The 15151-nt window shown below is 36.5% G+C and overlaps 1 protein-coding gene across 2 annotated transcripts in view; it reads left to right on the top strand.

Moving 5' to 3' along the window:
* The window catches only part of col11a2 (collagen, type XI, alpha 2), a 67415-nt gene that overhangs the window by 3187 nt on the left and 49077 nt on the right, over positions 1–15151 (top strand). Inside the window, exons 2-9 of one of the 2 annotated variants that reach the window (XM_089123355.1) lie at positions 3337–3498; positions 4600–4810; positions 5012–5174; positions 6534–6656; positions 7547–7663; positions 9594–10424; positions 11700–11828; positions 13245–13466. In XM_089123355.1, coding sequence (XP_088979481.1) covers positions 3337–3498; positions 4600–4810; positions 5012–5174; positions 6534–6656; positions 7547–7663; positions 9594–10424; positions 11700–11828; positions 13245–13466 — 1958 coding nt within the window. The remainder of the gene's footprint in view (positions 1–3336; positions 3499–4599; positions 4811–5011; positions 5175–6533; positions 6657–7546; positions 7664–9593; positions 10425–11699; positions 11829–13244; positions 13467–15151) is intronic. The other variant, XM_089123356.1, reaches the window with a different exon arrangement.

The following is a 15151-nucleotide window of genomic DNA, read 5'->3' as shown; positions in this document are numbered from 1 at the left end:
TTAAAGGGAGTTTCAACTTTTCTATGTCTCACAGATAGTAGTTGCGATTGTTAATGAAAGTTGTCTGTTTTCACACTTGTGTGCTTAGGATCACAAACGATTATAAAGATGACCAAACTAATTGTCAATAATAATTTTTTTAGACTAATTCAAAAAGTTTGCAAAACTTTGCTATAACCATATTACCTTAGTCTGAGTAATTATTTTTCTCTTTTAAAAAGTTGATTCATTTTCTCTGGGTAGTAAATGCATTGGTTTACAGTGAAGGGTGTATACAGTAGCTGTGGGAAGCTCATTCTTCTCTAGTTTACGTGATGTTTAATATAGTGGCCGTGTGGTCAGTTTATCCATCCTGGCAGTGCCAAGCAGAGGCGTCCACACTGACTCATACTGAACCACTCAGACTTAGAACGTATAAGCAATTCATGGCCTTTGTTGAAGACAGTTTATGTCCTAATGCAGTTCTTACCAGACTTCCAAGGGGCCCTCAATCTCTTGGGCATGAGAATAACATTTATCAAATTAAATAGCAAAGAACCTTTTGAAAATATGGCCATGTGCATTTTTGTAATTGAATTGAAATGCTTTCTACACTACAATTGAATAGACACATTATATAGACAACACAAATATACTGGCCTGTTGTTAAGAGGTTTCTTACAGTTTGTTTGTTCTCTAATCGTCTTAAAAATATCATATGGTTTATGTCATATAAGCACTATATTTATGAGTAATTTGAGTTTGGATTTCAGCAGGCTAATGCACTTGTTTCAGGTTGTTTTTAAAACCTTTAATCAAGATCAAGAAAAATCAACCACACTAGCACACTTGGCAATCTCTGAAGCTCGTTTGATATATAGGTCTCTGTAACCCCATATTATGCCAGGAGTTGGAAGGATGGCATAGTTGTCTGTGTATTATAAATAAATCATAAATATAGAGAGCTATGATCTAAATTATAACCTCTAGACAGGCCTGTACATGCACGCCTAACTATTGCGGGTTGCGGGAAGAGAAAACGAGACAGATTCAGACGACATGATGGATTTATCTTCATGTCTTTTGCATCTTTTGATGGTGAATTTCTTTGCGGTTTGTTGTCACAGTTGTTTGATACATTCAGAAATGTCTTCTCAATTGAATTGAACCTTTTCTTCGTCTTCATCCTCCGCTTCATTCTGTGCTGCTTTAAATTGTCCTTCTCACTCAAAACAAGGGCATCTTTGTGCGACAGTAAAGGTGAGAGTTGAAAGGTCAAGGTGTCAGGTGGTATGTCCTGCTGGTATTTAGCACTGTTATTTGAAGCTAACAAGGAGGAGAGCCAGAAGACAGTACAGGGTCAAAAAAAGAGGAAGAGGACCCGAATGTTGGATCTTCTGGAATGTTCTCTCACATACATTGCATGGTCATGACAGAGCTCTGATGTTTGGGTCACCTTGACTGGCACTGGGTTATCGTTTGGAATGTTTGTACTGGGTCTTGTTCATTGAAAGCCATTGTCTGCTCGTGTGTTTGCAATCTGTGTGAATGTTTGTTTGTGAATGCTTTGTGAGCATCCACTTGTCCATCCTCTTGGTTTCAGACATTGAAGGACACGTTTACAATCTACAAAACACACTTCTAGTTAAGCTCTTCTGTTTGTGTTCTTCTCTGGGAGTTGCAATAGAATAATGTTGTTTGTAATAAATACATGGCTTAGAAGTTGTGAAAATCAGCTAATATTTGGCTATTTTGAGATTATTTGGCTGCTCATTCCACCTAGTGTCACTTTGGGAAAGGTTTGTGTAAGATAAATAATCATTCTGTTAAATTGAATGTAATAATGGTTCTTTATTGGCATCATTGGCTCCATAAAGTACCACTCTGTTCCACAAAAGTTTCAAAAAGGTTCTTTAGTTTGTTCAAAAAATGGTTATTTTTAGAATGATTCACTAAAAGGTTTTTTGGGAACCAAAAATGGTTCTTCTATGACCCCTATTTTGGAACCTTTATTTTTAAGAGTGTAATATATCATACTTTAATATTTTTTTTATCAATATATATCCAAATTATTATTTCGGACATACTATAATTAAAGTAAACATAAAGTTTTATACTCTTATGTCTTATTTAATTTATACTTGCACTACTTAAAAAAAAAAAAAAATATGTTTTTCTTTTGTCAAATCAACTTAAATAATTTATGTGGTTCAGATAACATAACATTTTGAGTTTCTGATGATTAAATCAATCTTCTTCATTGTATTAACTCAATTTTTCAATTTCAATGAACTTAAAGTTTTAAGGCAGACAGGTTACTTAATTTTTTAAGTTAAACCGACAATATTTTTTTTATAGTGTGTATTTGGGAAATGTTTTTTGGGCTTATCCTACATTTAATCGGATTTAGCCAAGAATGACATGTGGTTCAGCTCTCAAACACTGGCACACATTGTATATGTTGTCTCTTCTGGAAACCGATACAGTGACCCAGAGACTTTCTCTTACTTGTTCATCTCTTTCTCCCAGCATTTAAATAGGTTCACCTTTTGAGAATCAAGGAAGCATTGCGTTTTAGTTAGAAGTCCCATTGGGTTTTCCTGCACTCTTGAACCTCTTTCAGACTGTTTCCACAGTATTTAATTGAATAATCTCCACTACTTTTCTCCAGCCTATTTTCCTCTTATGAATATCTGTCTTTGTATGGCTAACTGTGTACACAAATTCTAATTAGTTTACATAAGTAGATTTTCAGTCTATAATATGAATATGCTTGTTGATGAATATAAAATGACGAAACTACCCATTGTGGTTACTACACACACCATATTTTGGTCAGTGTGGTTATAGGGACCAAAATACTGGCAGAGCTTTAGAGGAAAGTACCAGCACTAAAATGAAAGGAAATAAAGGATTTGTCATCGAGTGTATGGAGGGGACTGAGCCAAACATGTTTAACCTCAAATACGTGTTACAAAAGCATTAAGTCTTGTTAGAGAGTTTAACATAGTTTTAGACAGTTAATAATGTAGTACACATTGTGGTTCGAGCAGATGGCATCGGGATTCACATGAATCCCATATAGAGCAACAAAGCTGCCAAGAGCAATAAGAAGATGGAAACAGACATCAAATTTTAAAGCCTGTCTGTGTGTGGGGCCTTTTGAAGGATTCAACATCTGTCTGAACGCCACTTTCCAAATGCATTGTGGGAAATATTTTGAGCTGTGTATTTTTTGTAGAAACATGCGCATGTTTAAATATAAAGTAGTGTTATTTGCAAAGCTCAGACTAAAAGAATGTGTGCTGTTGGTGTTCTCTTTGAATCTCGAATCTAAAAACTCTTTCACTCCTGCAGATCCGATAGATGTTTTGCGGGCGCTGCAGTTGCCTTCCCTCCCCGAAGGTGTGCAGAAGGTTCCGGGTTTCTGTACCTCCCGTCGGGCCGGCACTCCTGATCATGCCTACCGCATCAATAAGAAAGCCCAGATCTCTGCCCCCACCAAACAACTATTCTCAGGTACATTTCTTTAATATCTCATACACTGTAAAAAAAAAAAATATGTTCATGATTTGTAATCACAACATTTGTTCTTTGTCAAATCAACTTAAATCATTTATGTGGTTCAGATAACATAATATTTTGAGTTTCTGATGATTAAGTCAATCTCCTTCATTGTATCAACTCAATTTTTCCATTTCAATGAACTTAAATTGTTAAGGCAACCAGGTTACTTAATTTTTTTTAGTTAAAGCAACAATATTTTGACACACAATTGTATACACTTATAGTGACATGTATCTGAAAGTGGTATTTCAGTACGTGTCTGGAATATGAAGGAATTCAAGAGAGACAAGGCTATGATTTGAGTGAAAGATCGCTCATAATTGAAAGGCTTGAAACTGTAAAAAAATATTTTCATGATTTGTAATCACAACATTTTTTTTTTTGTCAAATCAACTTATATAATTTATGTAGTTCAGATTACATAATATTTTGAGTTTCTGATGATTAAATCAATCTCATTTATTGTATTAACTCAATTTTTCCATTTCAATGAACTTAAACCAGGTTACTTCTTTTTTTTAAGTTAAACCAACAATATTTTTTTAAAGTGTAGGAAAGTCTTAAGACTTGTAAAAACTGATGACTGCATACTTTTTAGATGTTTGTATATATATAATTAGGAATTTCATATTTTGATTATTTAGAAAGAATATTATATTTATATATTATATTATGTGGGAAATAATTTTTCAGCTGGGTATTTGGGTTGCAATTTATATTTTTTATTGTTTTGTGACAGATTTATTCTCAGACTGGTTTCAAGAATTTTTATTGATGTTTTTTTGTCATGCTTAGAAAGATTAATGGGTCTGGGTAAAAATCATTTGGGACGCTAACATGCAATTACTCCTCTAAAGCAGGATGAGTGCTTTTTAGTGGCTAATGAGACGGTTGCATAGATAACACTAAATCTGAATGTTAGTGTCAGTGAAATGAGTACAATTTATGCAAGTTGAGTCATGAATCACAGGTTTCACCCAGACTGCAAATGAATCTGTGCTTGAAATAAGCTCAAATCATCATGTATCAGACTTTTTTTTTTCTTTCCCGTAGGACGTTTCCCAGAGAACTTCTCCATTATGACTCTGGTAAAGGCCAAGGCTGGTCTTCAAGCCTTCCTGCTGTCCATCTACAATGAGCAGGGTGTACAGCAGCTCGGTCTAGAGTTGGGACGCTCACCCATCTTCCTGTATGAGGACCAGAATCGCAAACCCGCCCCAGAGGACTACCCACTGTTCAAAGGGGTCAACCTGGCTGACGGCAAGTCAGTAACCAACCCCATCAGCCCATCTGTGTCTATAACAGTTTCAGATATCTTATAGATATTGTGCGACGTGTAACTGTTCCTTAAAGTATATTTCTGCACTTGGCAAACCCACAAACTAATACAGCATCTCCTTTGTGACTGTCTGCCCGGTTCATTCTCATTAAAACCTTCAATGTCTGATCTGATCTCATCCTATAGGTGGCACCGCATAGCCATTTCTGTGCAGAAGAAGAACATTACTCTGATCCTTGACTGCAAGAATCGTATAACCAAAGCTCTGCCACGTAGCAACAACCCAGTCTTGGACACCAAGGGCATCACTGTCTTTGGAGCCCGTCTCCTGGATGAGGAGGTCTTCCAGGTCTGGTACACCTGTGCAATGAGATATTAAGGAATTCTGTGATACAAACTTTGTGATTGATCGATAACAAATAAGCCATTTTTTTAATGCACGAAATGAACTACAATTTATAGTGATATTATAGGCAACTGAATAATTGTTTAAAGTCACCATGAAATAAAATCTGACCTTATTTACTATTTTAATGCACGTTCTGGGACCAGTTACTTACACATAACTGATGAGTCTTAAAAAGGAGTTTAACCAACTAGCAATAAGTTAGGGTTAGGGATGTAACAAAACCCACATGTCACGATTCGATACATATCCCGATATTGAACTCACGATACTATTTTATTGCGATACTTCAAGACATATGGTAAAAGGTTAACAAATAATGTACAGTTGATTAAAATGCTAAATTTGATATTACATTGTTGGTGTAAACGAATAGGCTTGGACTTTATGCTGAAACCCAAAGCACAGGACAATGGTGATACCAAAATAAAAATATTCATGATTCTGAAGCTGAAAATACAGAATAATTTTAGACAAATATGCTTACACTTTGTCACTGTTGCCACTTTCTACTGGTAACATAAGATATTTGGCATTATCAGGAGTCAGACCCACAAAATATTCCCAGATTGTATTATTATACATTATATTCAACATTATATTTAGTAGTTTAATGTAGTACTGACACTAAAACTCAACTTTTCTCATACAGTATTTTTTATTTTGGGTGAAATATACACAATACATATTTTCACTATCCATGATCCATATTGTTGCATTTTTTTTTTGTATTGCGATATATTGTGACACATGTTACACACCTAGTTAGGGCTAATCAGTCTTACTTTTTGGTATATTGATGACTGAAAATATTGATGACTAACTTATAAGACTAGTCTAAGCAGTTTCTGTCTTTTTTCTTTATTTTTTTCTAAAATATGTCACATTATGGACATTAAATGGGTTGCAAATGTAATTTTATGTTGACTTTATACTTATATGACATATTCAGGGAATCACATGTTAAACAGTTCTGACATTTCTAAAACGCACTCGAAGTGGTTCACCAATCACAACATACTGGTCCAGCCGACCAATCAGAGCACATTGCTCTTTTCAGAAGGAGTGGCTTCATAGAGACTGGAACTAAACAGAGCGTTACTGACAGCTGCAACAAACCTATTATAGTAGAACCCCAAAACAAAAAATGGCATTATAGGTCCCCTTTAATTTCACACTGCTAATTTCTCAATTAATGAATCTTGCTCATATTAAATGCCGTACTATCCCAGTAGGCCTGATTTTGACCCCAGGTTCCAGACAGCAAACTGACATCGCCTCTTTTTCTTTGCTTCTCTCCAGGGTGAGATCCAGCAACTGCTGATCGCATCCAACCCTCAGGCCGCCTTTGACTTCTGCGAGCACTACAGCCCTGACTGTGACTCCCCTCTGCCCAAAGTCCAGTCCCAGGACCCAAACACCTACGTGAGTACCACAGCACGTTTTTAAAATGGGGTAAAGCGTCCTGATGTGAGATATATACAGATGGAGTTTCACTAGTAGCAAGTGTTTGATGGTTAGTTTAACGTATGTTAATGCAACTCTTCTCAATGCATCATATTTGTATTAGTCACCAAATGTATGCTTAATGTTTTTGTTTTTTCAAAAAAGCTACCAAATAATCATGCCGTTTGAAATCTGCACCTGTATTTTTGACTTGGATTGGACTTTCAATAAATGCATGGATAAATATGGGACAAAAACATTGTAAATGAAGCAAAATCTCACATCAGAATGCCAGCGAATTATTCATGTTCTGACAATAATGCATACAATTCTAGATTATGTTTCATAGCACATTATCATTATATTACACATACAGTATATAGAGCCCCTGATTTGAGTCAGATATCCACATGACTTCCCTACAATGCATTTTCATACATCCACAGCTCTTACACATCATCAAAGGTGCTTTATTCCAATAACCATTTCGCTCTAAATGCTGAAACTGCATACAATAGCTTTATTTCTTCTTACAGTGTTCTTTCACGTTAGCTTTTCAGATGAATGTTTTTTTTTCGTTCATTGAAGTTCTCATTGTGTTTTGCAGTAATTGCTTTTCAAACCCATGAGTCTGATGAACAAATGATACTTTCATCCTGCCCTTGCTAAGACCCTCGTTTCTAGTTCCTACATCTTACTTTACTCATCCATTACTTTTCTCTCCTCTCATATTGTTTTCTCTTTCCAAAGTCTTCTTTGTTCACTCTTGTCATTTGCTACATTCTCTTACTGTCACTCACATGCCCTCTCTCTCCTTCCCTGCATTCCTCTGGCTTCACTCCTCGTCTCTTTCCCCCCATGTCTCTCAGTACTTTGATGAAGAGCGGGATGATTATGAATACCCCTATTATTATGAAGGAACTACGAGTGTCCCTCCCTCCCAATCCGTCCCTCCCTCCGTCACACCCGGGACCCTCACTGAACAGGTAAAGAGGGAGCGTGAAAATGGAGTGAATCGGAAAAGAGAGGAAGAGATGGCATGAGTTATGAAAAAAAATAGATTTGCATTTTCTAAAGGAAATATTAGTAGTCTTAAAGTTTCAGGTATGTTGCAAAAAAACATAGAATATATTTAAACCTCCCTGTCAGTGTCAAATATTTTCATATTTACATCTCAAATGTCTAATCTACAAGTTTAAACTTAAAAAAACAAACAAATAGATGATGATGATGACACAATTGAACACAGAAAGTGTCATGTTACTTACCCGTCTCTTTCAATTGAATAAATTCATCCTCTCCTTTCTGTTCACTCCTGTTTTGCATCGTCATGTGTGATGTCCCACCTTTTTCCGAACGCCACCTCGTTTCACCTCAGCCCTCATCTATAACACTACATTGATGTTGCTTGTGTCACCTACATGTTGTCCTTTGTCATAAAATGTTTGTGTTGGTCGGTACATGATTGTGTGTATGTGGATTTTGAAGGGGCACTGGAGACACACACATACACACACTATCACGCACAGATCATGGCCCCACTGTGTTAAACCAGCAGAAAGAGGTTGAAACACTGATTTACTAAACAGATAGTAAAGTGTTCATACATCCATGTATGTTATATCTCAAATAAATTTTATATTTAGGAAATCTAGTGACCTTAATATTAATTTAATATTAAATTATTATCTATACTGAATTGATATATATTTTTTTTAGATTTGCATTAGCTAGTTTAATATTCATAAACTATTTTCAGTGACAATTTTTAATGGTATTTTAATGTAATTTTACGATTAAAGTCCATATGCTGGTTAATTTCTACAATTCAGTCATTTTTATAGTCATTTAAACCGATCTGATTTTCAGTATATGACCAAATTTCATGTGCATGTCAATGAGGTTATTGTAACTTATTGATTTTCATTCTTCATAGTTGCATGGCATTACTCTTCCTAAAATCTGGTTTAATTCCTACATGTATTTGCATGTTTTCACATTTCACCTGTTGTGTGAGTTCTCTTGTGTCTTGTGTCACTCTGATTTGTTATTATGAACAACGAACGTCTGTGTCTATGTGTTTATTCATATCCATCTCTTCACTTCTTAGGTTTACTTTCACTTTGGTCAACATTGTACTTTTGTTTTTCTTGCCCTGTAGACAGTCATGTCTGTATCTAGCCTGCAAGTTTGTATTTCACTGTGAGTAAATAACTTCGACTAGCTCAGTATGTCTATATCTAGATAAGTCTTCAATTAATATGCCTGTTTTATTCTCTGCAGTTTGTGCTTCTGCTTGTCATCTTATTCTGGGTAGTCTACGCCATTCATTCCTTTCACATTGATTAGTATTCAAAGTTAAATGTTCTTTGTCTAAAACAGTTTTCTGTTTAATGAATGGGATGATGGGATTATGAATGGTGTAATATGACTATTTCACTTCCTGTCACTCTTTCTGTGCAGTTGAGCAGCACAGTGTACCAGCCATGCATCAGTTTGATCAACAGATGCTATTTGAGCATACTTTCCCCCAGTGCCTCAGCATTACATCCCCATGCGCACAACATGCTGCTTTTTTAATGTGGAGATTGGCATTATTGGAGAAAACAGTATCACATTTATCTCTCTTTAGGTACGAAAGTACTCTAAACTCATTATATAACTATGACAAATAAATCTGATTGAACATTATACTGTATCCAGTAATGCCATTGAAATCTCAATCAGTCATTCAAGCACCAGCGATCTTAAATTCATTGTGTTGTCTCTCTCTTTTTCTGTCCATCCCCACTACATTCAATCCCCCCCCATCCCTGATGTCTTCCACTCTCTATCTCTTTATCATTCCCTCCCTTTCCATGAACGCTGACCCGACACTTTATGATTCAATAAATAAAAACGTTATTCATCAAATAGGAGGGCAAGGCGAACAACGGCAAAGCCGATAAGCAAAAAAAATCCGCTGCAAAATCAGAAAAACCTGCTAAACCAGCTAAAGCCAAACCACCTCCATCAGTCAAAACTGCAAAGAGCAAACCAACTGCAGCACAATTATTGATTTCAAAGATAAAACCTACTTTGGCTTCTAAACTAGCAGCCAAACCAAAAGCAACTCCGGGCACAAAGAATGACAACAACAAAAAGGCTAATGCCAATGGAAAGGCGGTTGAGGAGAAAAAAAATAATGGTCAGGCTAAAGTAAATGGTAACGGCAACGGCAAAAGCAATGGGAATGGGAAAGATGCTAATGGTAAGGCTAAGGCTGGCAGCAATGGTAAAGTCAATAACAATGGCAATGTGGAGAAAAAAGCAAACGGAGAAGCTAAAACTAATGGTGCAAAAACAGTGAAGGCTGAAAAGGCAGCAGTGACCAAAGTAACAATAACCAAGGAGTCGGAGACAACTGCAAAGAAATTGGGAAAAACTAAACCGCCCGCCAAACCACAACCAACCAAAGACAAGATAGACAAAACAAAAGCCAATGCACCACCCGTGAAGCCTAAACCAACCAAAACTGTGGTAGAGAAGGTTCAGAAAGTCTCTAAAACCGCATCCGTCACTCAAAAACCTGTCGTTTTCAAACCTACCCCTGCGCCTTTGCCTCTCCCTTCAAAACCTAGGGTCTTGGATGTCAATAACGTCAAATCAAAGACCAAAAATTTCCCACCCTTCGACAAGGCTGCGCGTGACACGACCATCTCTTCTCCAGAAATCCCCAAGAAGAAACCCACCAATGGTTATCAACAGGTACAAAATCAAGAGCCCGTGTTGGCCGTCCAGAGCTGTATTTCCAACCTCGTCATCTTGGTTCAGGACTGTATTCTTATCTCAGAGGAAACGTTGATCTGGGATTTGTCTTCATTGAAAATGTTGAAAGATAACAGATACAACACATCCTCTGGTGCTTTTGGAATACGATCCTACATCGTACCTTTCAGGTTTTGCATACTTTTCAGGATTAATGTTATGATCTTCACTTGATTTTTCCATTATACTTTCCATCAGGTTAATCAAAATTCAGAAAGCAGTGTGTAAAACCATAAAGGTATCATGACAATGACCAGCTGCGAGGTTGGAGGCATACAGACTCGCTTGGATCTCCTCCACCCTTTCATATATCAAATGATCCGAGTGATCATTATATGACAAGCGGTATAGACTGTGTCATCACCGCATGGCTATTTGTACAGTCTTTTGTTTCTCTTCCATTATATTTCCTGTCACTCCAAATCTACACTCTCTAACTGGTTAGTTTGTAGAAAGTAGTTTACCAGGTAAAACCGATTAGAGCATGTGATCAGTTGAGAAATATAGTCAGAAGATCCCAGTTTAATGAGTCATTGGTAGAGCTCTATGTTACACATGACACAACGAGTCTCTTTCTCCATCTCACTTTCTGATTTCAGTCTGTTTCTCTTTTATGTGTTGTTTATTAAATGCTGTCCTGTGAATGAAATATGAGAGAAGCAGTTTCACAGAAAATATACCACTCAAAATATTGACTCTGTGATGCTGCACTCAACTCTTTCTGTCTTTGTTGAAGATCTGTCCCATGAAATTGAGGACAAATGCCCAAAAGTTGATTATTGATGGTGTCTGTTGTGTTTCAATGGTCCAGTTGACCATTGCCACTAACGTCAACACCTGTAAAGTCAAGTTCTGACCCAACTTGACTATATTTTTTTTGCTTGACATGGCAATGTGGCTTTATAAAGCAAATTAGGTGAAAAGGAAAATCTGTCTGGGACAGCAAATCTTGTTGATTAAAATAAGTCTTTCACGATGCAAAGGTTTATTCCAAGATGCAAAACGTTTCCGATTCTGATTTTGCTATGACACGAGAACAATGGCTTTTTGCCAGAAGACATGTCGTCTTCTATCAGCAAAGGCACATTGATCTCTTCTTTCTGCATGTAACAAGTTCATCAGACATGAGCTTGTTTTTATACTAATCTATCTCTCTCCTTCAAATCTGCTTACCTCCACCCCGACCCCACCCATCTCTTGGCCTCCTCCAATCAGGACGTAGATCCTGCTTACTCAGAGGCTGACCACACCCCCACAGAGACCGATTATTATTACACAGTAGGAGAAGAGGCGTCCCCACAGCCAGAAAGTGATCCGAATGGATATGAAGAAAGCATGAACCAGGTAACCCACACCCATAGATAGCTGAGAGACATGGAGCAGTCAACAGTCTCTATAAGAGTCTCTTAATTGCTTTAAATCATTAGACTGGAGGTGAGACCAGCCTGGGGTTATTTTACCTTAACAAATTAACAATTCTGCAGCCACGTGTGCCATGATCAGTGCTGTTCTTAACCGCAAAAATGAATGCATGCACCCATTTTATCAAATATTTGTTTTGTGATTCTTATTTCAATTGCTTTAAGATTTTATCCATGTTCTTATATCAAGACATCATCTTGACATAAGAAGGAAAATCTTGAGAAACAGAGATCACAAAAGAAATGGTGCAAATATGGAATGAATACCATGCATTCATTGCTGGACAGCTTCTTTTAAGAGTGACATATGTTTGGGAGTCGGTCACTATTAATCAGTAAGGTCAGAGAAACTGATTAACTTTATATACAGCCTATTTTTTGTGAGCGAACAATGAATTAGTGGGTTAGTTAGACCTAACTAAATACTTTTTCATCTAAAGTGGGACTTTTTGGTCAGGTTTGTATTTAAGTTTAAGTAATATGTTTAGTTATAGTTTGGAAATGGACAATCTACATGGCCAGAGAGTTAATTCAAAAAGTCAACAATATGGTAAGAGACTAGTAGGAAGTAGTGCTTTAGTTTTTGCCTCAAAGTAAGTGTGTTTCCATAGGCCTGAGTGATTCTGTGGTCAGTAAATCAATAGATTAGTTTGAAAACAACAATATTGGACAAATACGCCACAAAAAAAGACTTTAATTTCATATTGAGGCACAACGCTCAAAATTATGGTCTCACATTTTGCTTAGTCAAAGTCATGATGTTGGAGAAGAAATGGATAAGGCCCATTCACATCAAGATGGATCACCATAACATTCTTATCCTGTAACAATAGGGAAGTCCACACCATAGCGCAACGATAATGACAGAGAAACGATAACTTTGGAATCAAATTTAGAATGATTTTTGCCAGTTGATGAATGATTGTCAAAACATTGTCAATCAACAACATAGCCAATCAGAATCCACCCAACTTCAAATAGCTTGAGTATTGAAGGTTTCATTACGTGGTGTGGATTAGTTATCTTTATAGTTATTGTTTTTGGTGTGAACGGGCCTTTGGACTGAACAATAAAGTGGTAAAAGAGACCAATTTTTTGCTGAGATCAGTTTGTGTGCTGTGTGTGTGTGTGTGTGTAAACCTGTGTTCCTCTCTCATGATCTGTTTGACAGGTAAGATCTATTATTCTGATTATTCTTTGCCCTCTTATTCCCATTTTCCCTCTCCATTTTCTTCTTCTCTCTATCTTCTCTCCATTCCTACCCCATCACACCATATAATCTTCCATTCTCCAAACCATCCACCCCACCCCTACCTCTGCTCCCAATGGTACGGCCCAGGTGGACGAGACTGTCGCTGTGGAGGAAATAGATACGACCAAGACAGGTGGTGAAGGGGTGTCTCAAACGCCAGACGAGCCCTTCGCTGAGGAGTACATAACAAGCGACTTTGGAATGAAGGAGTATGACTATTCCTACAAAGACTACAGTGAGCCCATCTCCGAAAGCAAGACGGAAGACACCCTAGGCCCCGCCCTGTCCGCTGTGACGGATGAGGGAGGTGTAAGTTATCTTGTGCTTTCCTGCAAATTCCATTTAAAGCTTTAATAAAAGCTTAAATTGAATTTGCTATGGCTTTAAGTCTTGCAGAGGCATCAAGCAGAAGCAGACAGTTGTTAAGACCAGCTAAGCACTGGTGCTAGTTTATGTTCTGCGGCCAGTTGCATAAACCTAGTCACTAGCTATATTAAGACCATTTTATGCAACTGACTAAAAAGTAAGGACCAGATGTAAGAAAAAAACTGAGATGACTAACTTTTAAGACTAGGTGTTTTATGCAACCAGCCTGGGGTCTAGGACTTAAGCTCTGTTTCAAAACCTCTGCCTAGCAGAAATTGTATCTTGTATTTTTATTTTTATTTTTCAAGAATCTTTACTTTGAGACATCTAAGCTGGCAAATGTTTTGAGATATTAAGAAATATGTATTTTTAAATATTTGTACATTTGATTAAATACTGATAATGATAAAAATAGTTTGTAATAATCTAATTAAATATCTTAATGAATAATCTAAGTAATATTTACAATATTTATGCGAATTATGTATTATGATTATTAAAGTATCACATTGTTTGCTTAGCAACATGTTAGTAAAACCTGTCAATTGTGAGTTAAAATCTTAACATGATGAGCGCTTTATCAGTTTATTGGGTTTTGTAGGCAGTATTATCTTAGTATTGTTTATATACTATTATAGTATTTATTAATATTTTGAATTCGTTTTTATTATAAATACATTTTATAATATATACATATTTCACATTTAGTTTGTTTTACTAATTTTTTTTATATATTTCTGTTGTTTCAGTTATCTGCCGTGACAAGATTTCACATTTTTTAGTTTAAGTTTTTCATCTAATATTTTTTTTATTTCAATTAACAGGAATGATTTTAGTTAAAGGGATAGTTCACACAAAAATTGTAATTCGGTCATCATTTACTCAACCTTATGTTGTTCCAAACCTGTGTGATTTTCTTCCTTCTGTTGAAATAAAAAGAAAAATTTTGAAGAATGTCAGTAACCAGACAGTAGCCATTGACTTCCATGGTGGGAACAATATAAGTCAATGGCAACTGTCAAATGTCTGGTACCCAAAATTCGTTTTAGTTCAACAGAAGAGAAATTATACAGGTTTGGAACAGTATAAGGTTGAGTAAATGATGACAGAATTTTCATTTTTTGGTGAGCTACCCCTTTAACAATAATACCATTGGTAGGCTGTACACACAGCAAGGCAGGTTTTGGAAGAGAACTTCAGTTTCCAAAAGAGTTGACCAATTTGCAGTATCTTTTTACCTAAGACTAAATGAAGTTTTCTTAGAGAGTAATGTGTTAGCAAGTTACTTCATCAACAGGAAATAGTTCCCCTGTTAGCAAACATTGTTTAAACAAGACTTCAAGTCTTGAACACTGCCCCCTTTGCTCAAGATTCCTCTGCAAGTCTGCATAGAGTGCTTAGTTCAGTATAGCTCCATCAATATTGGTTGACTCTCTCATGCTGATCTGAGACCAGCCTTAATCTTGATCAGCACTGAACAGTAATCTTCTTGGAAGGCACCCGACTGTTTGTGTTTCTGCGCCAACGTGTTTCAGTATGTATTAATGTGCTGTAGACTTGTAGATCCTTATCGGCAAATACAAAAATAAACATGTGTAGTGGTTACTTGTCTCTAATGTGCAGCATTT

This window comes from Pimephales promelas, chromosome 18, assembly GCF_988280905.1.
Source record: "Pimephales promelas chromosome 18, fPimPro1.hap1.1, whole genome shotgun sequence".
Lineage (NCBI taxonomy): Eukaryota > Metazoa > Chordata > Actinopteri > Cypriniformes > Leuciscidae > Pimephales > Pimephales promelas.
This window is presented reverse-complemented; position numbering and strand designations above follow the sequence as displayed.